A 12,288-nucleotide genomic window follows, 5' to 3' on the forward strand; every position below is an offset into this window, starting at 1 on the left:
TTAGGGATGTTCACTTGTATTAATCTCTTGCAATCCCAGTCTGAAGCAGATAGAATTTACTCTGTATTTTCCATCCTCTTTGGAGATGTTCTACTTGTTCAACACTATTTCATTTACAGCAGGAAAATAAAAAATAGCCCTACTGCTTAAACAGAGAAAAATTAGGAATTAATTAGATCAGAGAAAAATGACCCAGTTCTGAATGTTCTGAAGAACTTTAAAACTCTGACTTCAACCACTAGGTAGGCATCCAATATCAGGTCCTAAATAGGCAGTAACAGCAAAGTGGAAAGTTGTTCTTCCCCTATTTGGATTTTCATTTAAGAGCCTGGTAACTTACTTTCCCCTTATGGTATAAGACTTAGTGCTCTCTGGATACCTACATTAGATACATAGAAAATTAGCATGATTTTCTAGTTTATATGGATTGTAGCGCGAGATAACCATTCTATGATTCTATGATCTATGATAACAGTTTCCAGGCATGTAAGAACTCATTTTCTTTTTTTTTTTTTTTTTTTTAATGAGAATGCCATCATGCACTCTTTTTTCTTATGAAAATGGCATCTTTTCTGAGAAGAGGGGGACCTGTTGTGCTCTTGGAATTAAAAGTGTGTATGTGGACCATCATCAGCTCTCAAATAAAGACAACCTTCCTGAAGGACCCTAAATTGAGTCAAGGTGTCTGGACTTTGTCAATCCAAATAGCTGAGCCCTCTTGGAGCAAGCAACTGTGCTATCACAAAGTTTTCATAGTTCAGCATATTTGCATATATAAAGTCTAATAGGGCTCTGCTTTTGAAATGGCAGCCCTATGTGAAGAGTCATTTTAAATGTTTCCTTCCTTTCCTTTCCTTTTTCCATTTTCATGTCTTGCAGCATAAGCCTTCCCAAAATAGTGTCATTGCATATCCAATTATGCAAGAGGAAAATGGTCATAAACATTTTTTTGTTCAGGTGGCATTCAATTTAGGCAGTGCAATTTAATGCAACTGGGACAGCTAGCCTGCAGTGCAAGCTTATGAGATAGCTGTAATATTGCTGAGAATAACACTAGCATCATGGTGGGTAATTCAGTGAAGTTATCTGGTAAGATACTCATCAGTATCTGCAGCACTGCCCAAAAAATAAAGAGGGTGGTGGCTGTGGTAATAGGATGATGATATCTTGAGAAGGAAAAGGTTAATGAAAAGGACACAACTCTTGGCTATGAAGTCTGCAGCCTTTTTAATGAAACTAGATGAATACTTCCACAAAAAAAGTAATCATTAGCACCTCCTAACTAAGGTAGAAATCATTAATAGCAAAATGATCTAATTAGGACTATCTGGCCGCCCCTTAAGTTTGCATAAATCAGTGTAATTCCAGATTCCAGAAGCAGTAGTCACACAGTCTAACTTTAAACATCCAGCTATGTTAATCAATGGAGAGAGATGCATTTCTCCAAAGGGCAATGCAGAGCAACCAGAGCAGGTTGTGCTCTGAATTACAATTCAAAAGATCAAGGTAAATGTACAACACAAGATGAAGTTGCTCATTATTCATTGTTATAACTAATCCCTATGCAAGAAGATCTAGATTATTTTATTTGGAAAAAACACTAATGACATTTGTAAAATAGCTTTATAAGAAAAATAAAAATCCGAGCAAATAATAACAGCACTCCTACAAAAGTTTTGAGATGGTTGAATGAAATCTGACATGGACAGATGTATTTCAAGGCTGATGCCTTCAGGTGACCCCTTCTCTGGGAACTGCTGCTGGGGATGAAATTTCTCATTTGTTATTGTTTCAGTGGGTCAGGAAATCACCCTTACGCAGGGCAAGAAAACAGTATCAAATGTGTGCATCCAGCTACAGTCCACTCTGTCTGGCTGCTTCAGGCAGCTTCATCCACATAAAAGTGAAAAGGGAATCATTTATTTGGACAGTGCTGAAACAGAGTGCCTTCCAAATTCAACTGGAAATACAATTAAGCATAATTGCCAGTTTGTGCCATAAAGGACCTGGCATGACCTAAAGGGATATGTCATACCTTTTCCTGGGGTGGCTGGGGTAAGACCTTTTCTATGTTACTCACTGCTCACCACATGTTGGTGGGACCCCTGGAGTGATACATGTTGTGACACCAAGACCCAACAGACCTTCGTGCTCCACTTCTCATTAACTCTCCGCCTTTTGGCCCTTTACAAGAGAAGCTCTAGAAGAGCCCATCCAGCCTGCAGCTGGAAATTTGAGCCGTAGACAGTCATGAGCTTCTTACCCTCTAACTGACTAATGAAAACTTTCCGTCGCGCTCTCAAGATTTGCTTGTGAGTTTGTTGAGCCAAATATTCTAGGCTAATGCATTTAGCAGAAGAAAAAAGGTCCCTTGGCATCATGTGGAGTGCTCTACTCGTGATACTCCGGGCCAGAGCTTTCAGATGAAGAATTTTTGCTATTACAGAAAAGCCCCTTAAAAATTGCACTTCAATCTGTCTATCAGCAAAACTGGCCCAGACTTGCTCCATGCACCATTTCCAAATCAAAAGGATTTTCTCAAGCTGTCAATCCCATAAGCTCACCCTGAGGTTGGAAGCTCCTTTCTTTCTGTTCTGAGCTTGTTGTTCACCCAAAAAAGGCATTCTGCAGCCAGAGGCTAAGTAATCATTTTCGAACAATATACAAAGGAGAAGGCAATCCAGTTTGTTCTCCCACAGCTGCATTGTAACTGCAAGGTAAACTGCAGTAAGAACTTTTTTTGGCAGTAAAGTAAGTAGCTATTGCTTAAAGATACCTGGAGATATCACAGTGTCCCATTTACATACTTTTTTGACCTTATTCTCACTCCAGCACTGGCTGGCCTGTGCTCTGAGGTATGCTCCAGCTCTGACTTGCCCAGAATTTGGCTAAGGATTCTCTGTCTCTTCTAAAAGTGTTTATGAAACCACTAACACCCGAAGAAACAAGGAGCCACGTTCTTCCCTCTGTGACTAATCATGGTATCAGCAGGACATTTGCACACATTTTTATTTATAATTATAGAATATCCAAAGCTCAGAAGAAATGTCCATGGTTTATAGGGAACAGGCAGCAGTAACACCAAAGGTGTCCACAAAGGTCTCTGCAAAGGACAGACAAGGCAGTAGATCCTCTCCCTGCTGGCCAGCTGTCTGTATGTGCAAGGTTGTTCAAACTGGGGTCAGTATTATAGTGCAGACTCCCCAGTTCCAGGTTTCTAGCCTACTGGAGAGGGACACAACACACGAGCAACCTGAAGGAAAATGGACGGGGTGGACCAGATTGTCACTCTTAATGTCAGGCTGGAAATAAGAATTTGAAACTTCCAGTTTGCTAAGCATGGCATGTTCCCAAGCCTTTGGCCCGGTGCAAATTTGATCCCATCAGCTCCCTGTCAGAGCAGTGGTCTCCCCTGAGGCTTCGCAGATAAATCAGGAGATGTGGATTTATGGTACCCACAGCTCCACTCCCTGCTGAGATAAAGCTGCACGGGCTGGGCTTGGCTGCACGGAGGCTGGGAACCTGCAGAAGATATCACAAATCCCCATCCCAAAAAAACCTCCTGGCTTCAAACATTTTCGCTTGCCATAGGCCCCAAAAGAGCAACTCCTCGCTCTGTCGTTTATTGCTCCATAAGCTGGCATGCGAGTTAATGTGCCTCTCTCTTGCTCAACAGTGATTTACATGGTTTTAACAAGTGTCCCTGGTGTCCCAAGGGAATACTCCACTGAGAAACAAATGATCCCTGCATCCTTCCCACACCGCCTGCTCACAGTCTTCCCTGCACAAGCCGCAGCAGTGCAGGGGAGCCTGGCAGGAGCTTTGTGACGCCCCAAGAGAGCATGGGCCCTGGGCTTTGCTTCTCCTTTTGGCCTGCCTTGCACGTTATTTCCTTTTGCATCTCACCACCAAGGTAATGCTAGGGCCCTGAGTGCAATGGGATTGCGGTTCTTTCTGAAAGCTGTGATTTCACATACGTGTGTTTTGTGGACAAGAGACTTAGTATTGCGTGTGACACATGAAATTCAAGCTAAAAAAATACGAAGACTGATCTATAACTTTAATCATTTCAGGGTTCCCTTTAGTGCCAGCATCTATTCATGCTGTTGCAAGAGCCAAATACTTCAATGACAAGTGAGTAGCATGTCTGTTTTTGAAGGAACTTAGCATTATTTGTGTAACACATTTTATTTGAGTTAATAATAAATTTTAATGGTGTATTCCCCCTCCAGCTGCTGGATGAGTGTTGACACGCACTTGCTCTATATTGTTCATGGACCTGTAATGGCAGCTTTATTGGTAAGAATATTATTTGCTATCAACAGTTTAAAAATTATTTTAGAAATGCTGCTAACCTGTACAGAAATTTCTGTACTTAAGTATTTTGGCCAAAACTCAGAAGTAGCTAGAGGTTTTCTCTACTCAGTGTTACAAGGACAGGTTCTCAATACTTTTCAAAAACAAGTCCTGCAAAGGGGCCTCCCAGTAAAGAATCAGATTTTGAGGCAAACAGAATCACTAACTGCTTTTGAAAATCAGGGCAGTCACTCTCTCCCGGTTAACTTATTTGTGACAAATGTACTGCATTTATGTGACATCAATAAGGCATTTAGCTATGCCTTGGCCGGGGTGAGCTGAGTGCAGGCTGGTCGCTCAGCACAAGTTTTACTGGTCACTGAACTGGTATGGTCCAAAGGTAGGGAGCTAAACTAGTCCAGGGAAGGGACTGGACTAGGCTGTCTGAGTAGGAGGACAAGATTCAAAGTGCAGCTCAGCAATGGGTATACATGTAGCATCTTGTACGCCAACAGTGCTGTTTGGCATGGTAACTCTGACCTTCCTGAAAGGTGGAGAAAGGGTTTTATTTGACCCAAGCCCCAAGCTCACCTCAGTGTGTCACCCAAGATGAACTTTCAGCTTTTGAGCTTCCTCTTTCTTGCAAACATCTGCATGGACGTACCTGCAGTAATTACCTCGGAGATCAAACAGTAGGGCAGTGAATAGTGAGAACACCTTTGAATAAAGAAACAACTTTCTGTCTAACAGCTGAAGAACCTGAAAATCTTTCTACCCTTTCTTGAGAAGCAGTCTTGCACATCAACAATGTGAAGAAGCCCATTCCTCCCTGCCATATAGATAGTCTGCTGCTCCCATAGAATCATAGCCATTGTGGGTTTACTGGTTCAATCGTGATTGCTTCTGCTGTTGTAATGCCAGCTAACTTCTAGGAGAGGCCATTCAACCTTTATTTTTATCACCATGCTCCAAGTCTGTACATCTTAGCCACAAAGAAAAAAGGAGGGACTTTTTTGTGGAAAAAGAGCAATCTTTAACTGTTTTCAGAATAAGGCATTATAATTTCTGGCTTGTGCTCATGCCATTTCCAGTCTTATTTTTCTTGTGAAGATGTCAATGTCTACAGAATGTCCTGCATGATTTGCTACAAAAATCCCATAGTGATAGACTGACTCAGAAGAGCTGAGGATTTTTACCTTTGTAAAGCCTTTTTTCCACTTTTCACAGTTACTTCCAGAAATTCTAAAAGTGAAGGTTAAGCAGAGCGAGTGAAGTCAGAGTAGGATGGTGAATAAGGTTTAGATTTAATGTTGAATGGGACCTCAGAAGTCATTTATTATTCTTTTTTTTGCAGTAGAGCACAAATATAAAACAGTTGAAAGGTCTCTCGGTAGTTAAGAAGTGATGAAATGCTTTACCAAAGCTTACTGATTCATGTTTTATTGTTCTGAAAGATTCAACTGAAATTTCTCATATATCTATGGAATTTGGGCTATTAAAATATCTATGTAAGCTGTGGAACTTACATACTTATTTTAAAAAACCGTCTGAAAAAATGTCTATTGAAATTCCAAAGTACAGATGCCTGCTATTACTGTAACAGAGTGGAAAAGAGTGATCTGCGTACGCTGGAGAGAGAGAAGGTCTGTGGTACCTAGGAAGTCCACGGGGTACCCACCGGCCTCATTATCAGCCTGGGTCTGCCCTCCCTGTTCCTCCACAGGCTCTCAGCACATCCCGCAAGGAGCTCTCTGTGAAGCCAGGGTCAAGAGCAGGTTTCCATATGCTGAGCACCCTCAGCTGGAATCAGATTTCCAGAAATGACTGAGGAGATGAGATGCTGAGCTACTTGGCATCGCTGACCGTAAGGGTCAGGGGCAAAACTTTCTGAAGTGTCTGGCGTTTCTGCCCTGAGCCACCAAGTGTTAACTTTTACCTGTAAGTAGTGTACCACGGGGTCCATGCAGTGGAGGCAAGGGGTAGCCTAGGTTTTTCTCAAGAGCGGCCTTGCCCCCCAGCTCATACGCAAGCCTGAAGTATTGGCCCATGTAAGCTGGAGCACGTTCCTCAGAGAAATTGTGTGCCCCCATAGGTCCCATATGCCCAGGGACGTGCTGGCGTTTGTCTCACCTGGCTGCAGTCATCTTCAGTGCGGACTGAAGCAAGATACCTAGGTGACCTTCAGACTCAGAAGAGAGACATGGTTACTCCTAGGGGACAATTCATCCATCCTGTTTAAACTTTAGACATAAAAATGAGATTAAGTGTTCCCTGGAAATCCCAAATTTGCCCACATCAGTGTCTAAACAGCCAGTGCTTCCTAGAACTGATCCCTGCCTGCCTGAAACATCCATGCAGGCTTCCTAAGGGAAGCATGTAGAGCAGCTCAACAGCTCTTTTCTGAAGACATTCAAGATACTTTCCAAGGCCTGACTCCCAAGGAGCTGCCCATTATGATCTACAATAAAGCTAGAAAGTTACATTTTACTGTTGTTTATGTGCTCTATATTTTTATTTTGAATGTGTGTTTAATTTGAATGCTTTCACCTATAATGGCTTTGCTTTTGCAGGTCAATTTTTTCTTTTTGCTTAACATTGTCCGAGTTTTGGTGACAAAGCTAAGAGATACCCACCGTGCTGAGTCCAACATGTATATGAAAGCTGTCAGAGCCACTTTAATCCTGGTGCCCTTACTAGGAATTCAGTTCGTTATTATTCCCTGGAGACCAGAAAACCGACTTGCTGGAGAAATATATGATTACATCATGCATATATTAATGCATTACCAGGTATGTTACATAGTAGCAACTTCAGCTTATGTGCTGTGCTTGCTGTTAAGTTAATTTAGCCAAAGATGCTGTTGCCAGTTTTTTTTGCCCTGAAACTGAGCATGACCATGGTTTTGCAGTTCTTTTCCAACTACTTCCACGTTATTGGATTATCTGCCTTTGCACGAGTAACACCGCTGCATAAAGAACAACCACACGATAGGGGAAACAATGAAAAATGTAGCAAAAATGATCAGATGGCACTATTTCTAAACTAAGGGGAGAAAACTGAGATCACAGAGAGCTTTTATGTTCCAACGCGATTTCTGTTGAACTGCTCAAATTGACTGAAACTGGTGTTGTGAGGTTAATACTAAAATTAGCTGTGTATGCAAACTGTTGTACAGAGGGAATGCCAACACAGAGAATAAAAGACTGAGGCAATGAAGCTTCATTTAGGAGTTAAAATTCCATTATTAGCAGTTTAAATCAAAATATGACTGACATTTTGATTTCATAAATGCTTTGAAAATACAGCATCATTCAGAAAGTTCGGTTTGTTTTCTTTTAAAAACAAAACAAAACAAACCTAAATGACTTTAAATGCTTGGTTATCCTGTTTACTGACTGTAATATATCCATCCTATATTGACTAGGAAAGGCAGATTTCTAATGTATTTGTGAATAGTGGTCAACATGGGTGAGTACAGTGACCCACTTCTTGTTTCCTTTTACACAGAAGCTAAATGCAGAAATTATTTTAATGTTGTAGTGAGAAAACAGCTTTAAAAAAAAAAAATCAGTGGTGCTTTTTCCTTAAATGAAGTGATAAATAATGCTACCAAAATCTATGCATCCTGTCATCTTAGATTATATTTTCTGCTTATCGCCCTTATCCCTTCAAAACTGTGGGTGTGCATGCTGCTGCATGCACAGAATAACTGAAGTTATAGGTCTATTTTTGCAGTGTATGCCATCTTACATTACAGTTCTGCTTAAAAGGAATGACAGTCTGTTTCTTCTATTGTTACCTGTATTGTCACTTCTTCAATATCAAGGGCTATAAAGGAATATCTCCAAATAAGTTTTTTGATGACAAGTTGCTTACAGTTTTAGCAAGTTAGGATAAGATAGAGTGTTATAATAATCATTTTACTCTTAAAACATCTTCCAAACCCTGTGAGGTTGTCAGAGAATTGCAAAAAGAATGTTAATTATCTTAATTAACAATCCTAATTATGATCATTATGCCATAAAAAGTCACCAAACAGAGGTTAAAATGGAACCAGAAACAAAACCAAAGTATCGTGAAACTGTTGTACCAATGGATGGGATTAGGTGAGGGAGGGATCTAAGGAGGCAAAGTTTCATCTCTGAAGCGTTCCTTCTGCGCTTGTCACAGCCATCGGGAATGGGTGTCTCTCCACAGCTTGTGGACCCCAATCGTCCCCTGCCAATACATTTTGCTCCATTTCAGCAGCGGGGACGGTGCTGGGGACACCAGCGTGGGCATATGGTGGGGGCTGCCCGTGCCTCACTGCCACTGTGCCCAGAGAGGCCACCGGGTATGTCGAGGGGTGACAGCCCACCCAGCACTGTCCCCGAGCCGGGGCAGCAATGCAGACCTCACAGAAGAGCTCTTGACACCTCCTCAATATAACCTCAGTGTGCTTCCCGCCAGCATGTAAAATTTGGCCTTTTAGGATGGCTATGCAGTTGTCCTGCTAACTGCAGCTGACTGTGACACTCCCTTTTCTACTTAGAATGGATTTTTAATTGTATTCTAAAATAAACTTTCTTAATCCTTTCCCAAACATTTCTTGCACGTGTATTTAAGATAACCAACTATATAACCACTCCTCTGGTGCTCATTTTCTTCTAGGACTGATTATGTAATTAGCAGATATTGTTTCAGCTCGTGTAACAACTATATTTCCCCGCTAGCTATTACAGTATCATAAACCGCAGCGCAGCCTGCCTCTCCATAAACTAGCAGAAGTCCATTCATTTTTGCATCCCATGGCCTGTCAATCATACACAAGCAGGCATCATGGGTGCAATTGCAATTTTTTTTGGTAGAAAAGATAATACATTCTCTGTCTCTGCACTGGTTAAACAATTAATTTTTTATGCCTTTTCTAGAACAGAAAGAGAGACAGTTTTTCAACAGCACATCACTGCTTTAAGTGAGCACAATGGTTTGATATATTGGTTACATTGTCCATCTACACAGAAATGGTGCAAACAAGCACCGCAGTCTATTGTAAAAATCAGAGGATTGAAGATGATGAATGAGAAAGAATTTGTTCCCACAAGAAACTGTGTAATGGTATTTCTTTCAGAGAACAGTTTTCCCAGTTGAAAAACAACACATCAAGATGTTACGTGCTAGGTTTCCTCTGCTGAAGTCACTTTTGAATTACAGAAGCCAGTCTGGTTTTGAATTGTCCTGCTCTTTTTGCAGTACTATCATCAATGCTCACCATTTTAAGCAGAAGTGTTTTTTCAAATATGACTATATGAGCAATTCACAAACACTGTATGTCCCCCTCCCCGTATCAGCTTGTATCTGTTTCATCACATAGACCAGATTCTTCTTAACAGATCTGTAGAGTAGATGTGTAAATGATAAAAAAAATTGAAGACTGGCTTTTGTGTTGCAAATATGAATGCATGTACTTTTCCAGCCCAGCCAGTCAGCCTCCCATGGATCCTGTAAAAGTAGAGATTAGTATCTCCCTTCACCATCACCAATATCAGCTCTTCAGTCTCCAGGCTGTGCTGAAATAAAGATTGCACCAGGCAAAAGAAAGATATTTCAACCCTTAAGTGGGTTATGCACAGAATGGGATGCTGTAGGTGCATTGCTGAACACGCAGTTAGCTTATTAAACAGAGCTCCTAAAGTAAGCACCACAAAGCAAACATTTGCACTCCAGAAGAGTCAGTGAGTTGCAGATTTTCCTAGATGACCTGACTTTCAAAAGCCTGTTAGATGATGCTGAAAGCACATGAAAGTTGCAGTCTTCTCAGGGCATAAAACATTATGGTGCAGGATGCGCTGGCTCCTTGCACACCTCTGGCATGAAAACACATCTGTCACTTAAAAGCCAGGAAAGTCATAGAATCATAGAATCATAGAATCATTGAGGTTGGAAAAGACCTCTAAGATCATCGAGTCCAACCGTCAACCCAACACCACCATGCCCACTAAACCATGTCCCTAAGTGCCTCATCTACACGTCTTTTAAATACCTCCAGGGATGGGGACTCCACCACTTCCCTGGGCAGCCTGTCCCAATGTTTAACCACTCTTTCAGTAAAGACATTTTTCCTCACGTCCAATCTAAACCTCCCCTGGCGCAACTTGAGGCCATTTCCTCTCGTCCTATCACTTGTTACTTGGGAGAAGAGACCGACACCCACCTCGCTACAACCTCCTTTCAGGTAGTTGTAGAGAGCGATGAGGTCTCCCCTCAGCCTCCTTTTCTCCAGGCTAAACAGCCCCAGTTCCCTCAGCCGCTCCTCATAAGACTTGTTCTCCAGACCCCTCACCAGCCTCGTTGCCCTTCTCTGGACACGCTCCAGCACCTCGACATCCTTCTTGTAGTGAGGGGCCCAAAACTGAACACAGTATTCGAGATGCAGCCTCACCAGTGCCCATCATGCTGCCCAGCGAAGATGAAATGGTACACCTTTTGGACATCAAGGGCAACAAGAAAAGATTCTACAGGTACGTCGGGGATAAAAGGAAGACGAGGGAAAATGTGGGCCCTCTCCAGAACGAAACGGGAGACCTGGTTACCCGGGATACAGAGAAGGCAGAGGTACCCAATGACTTTTTTGCCTCGGTCTTCACCAGCAAGTGCTCGAGCCTCACCGCCCAAGCTGCGGACGGCAAAGGCAGGAACTGGGAGAATGAAGAATCACCCACTGTGGGAGAACATCAGGTTCAAGACTGTTAGGGAAGTGATCGTGCCCCTGTACGCGGCACTGGTGAGGCCGCACCTCGAATACTGTGTTCAGTTTTGGGCCCCTCACTACAAGAAGGATATTGATGTGTTAAAGCGTGTCCAGAGAAAGGCAACGAGGCTGGTGAGGGGTCTGGAGAACAAGTCTTATGAGGAGCGGCTGAGGGAACTGGGGTTGTTTAGCCTGGAGAAAAGGAGGCTGAGGGGAGACCTCATCGCTCTCTACAACTCCCTGAAAGGAGGTTGTAGCGAGGTGGGTGTTGGTCTCTTCTCCCAAGTAACTAGCAATAGGACGAGAGGAAATGGCCTCAAGTTGCGGCAGGGGAGGTTTAGATTGGATGTGAGGAAAAATTTCTTTACTGAAAGAGTGGTGAAACATTGGAACAGGCTGCCCAGGGAAGCGGTGGAGTCCCCATCCCTGGAAGTATTTAAAAGACGTGTAGATGAGGCGCTTAGGGACATGGTTTAGTGGGCATGGTGGTGTTGGGTCGACGGTTGGACTCAATGATCTTAGAGGTCTTTTCCAACCTCAATGATTCTATGATACTAAGACCATCTAAGGCACCTGAAGGTGCACAAGTCCATGGGACCCGACGAGATCCATCCACAGGTCCTGAAGGAACTGTCGGATGAAGTTGCTAAGCCACTGTCCATCGTATTTGAGAAGTCATGGCAGTCCAGTGAAGTTCCCACTGACTGGAAAAGGGGAAACATAACCCCCATTTTTCAAAAGGGAAAAAAGGAAGACCTGGGGAACTACAGGCCAGTCAGTCTCACCTCTGTGCCTGGGAAGATCATGGAACAGATCCTCCTGGAAGCTATGCTAAGGCACATGGAGGACAGGGAGGTGATTCGAGACAGCCAGCATGGCTTCACCAAGGGCAAGTCCTGCCTGACTAACCTAGTGGCCTTCTGTGATGGAGTGACTACATCAGTGGACATGGGAAGGGCTACAGATGTCATCTATCTGGACCTCTGTAAGGCCTTTGACACGGTCCCCCACAACATCCTTCTCTCTAAACTGGAGAGGTATGGATTTGATGGGTGGACTGTCCGGTGGGTGCGGAATTGGTTAGATGGTCGCATCCAGAGGGCAGTGGTCAACGGCTCAATGTCCAGATGGAGACTGGTGACGAGTGGCGTCCCGCAGGGGTCCGTATTGGGACCGGTACTGTTTAATATCTTCATCAATGACATAGACAGTGGGATGGAGTGCACCCTCAGCAAGTTTGCAGATGACACCAAGCTGAGTGG

At 43.0% G+C, this 12,288-nt stretch overlaps 1 protein-coding gene across 3 annotated transcripts in view; it reads left to right on the forward strand.

Moving 5' to 3' along the window:
• The window catches only part of CALCR (calcitonin receptor), a 181,647-nt gene that overhangs the window by 152,125 nt on the left and 17,234 nt on the right, over positions 1–12,288 (forward strand). For all 3 annotated transcript variants that reach the window (XM_076331504.1, XM_076331505.1, XM_076331507.1), the window contains exons 9-11: positions 4,074–4,134; positions 4,233–4,299; positions 6,867–7,085. In XM_076331504.1, coding sequence (XP_076187619.1) covers positions 4,074–4,134; positions 4,233–4,299; positions 6,867–7,085 — 347 coding nt within the window. The remainder of the gene's footprint in view (positions 1–4,073; positions 4,135–4,232; positions 4,300–6,866; positions 7,086–12,288) is intronic.

Source organism: Aptenodytes patagonicus, chromosome 2 (genome assembly GCF_965638725.1).
Source record: "Aptenodytes patagonicus chromosome 2, bAptPat1.pri.cur, whole genome shotgun sequence".
Taxonomy (NCBI): domain Eukaryota; kingdom Metazoa; phylum Chordata; class Aves; order Sphenisciformes; family Spheniscidae; genus Aptenodytes; species Aptenodytes patagonicus.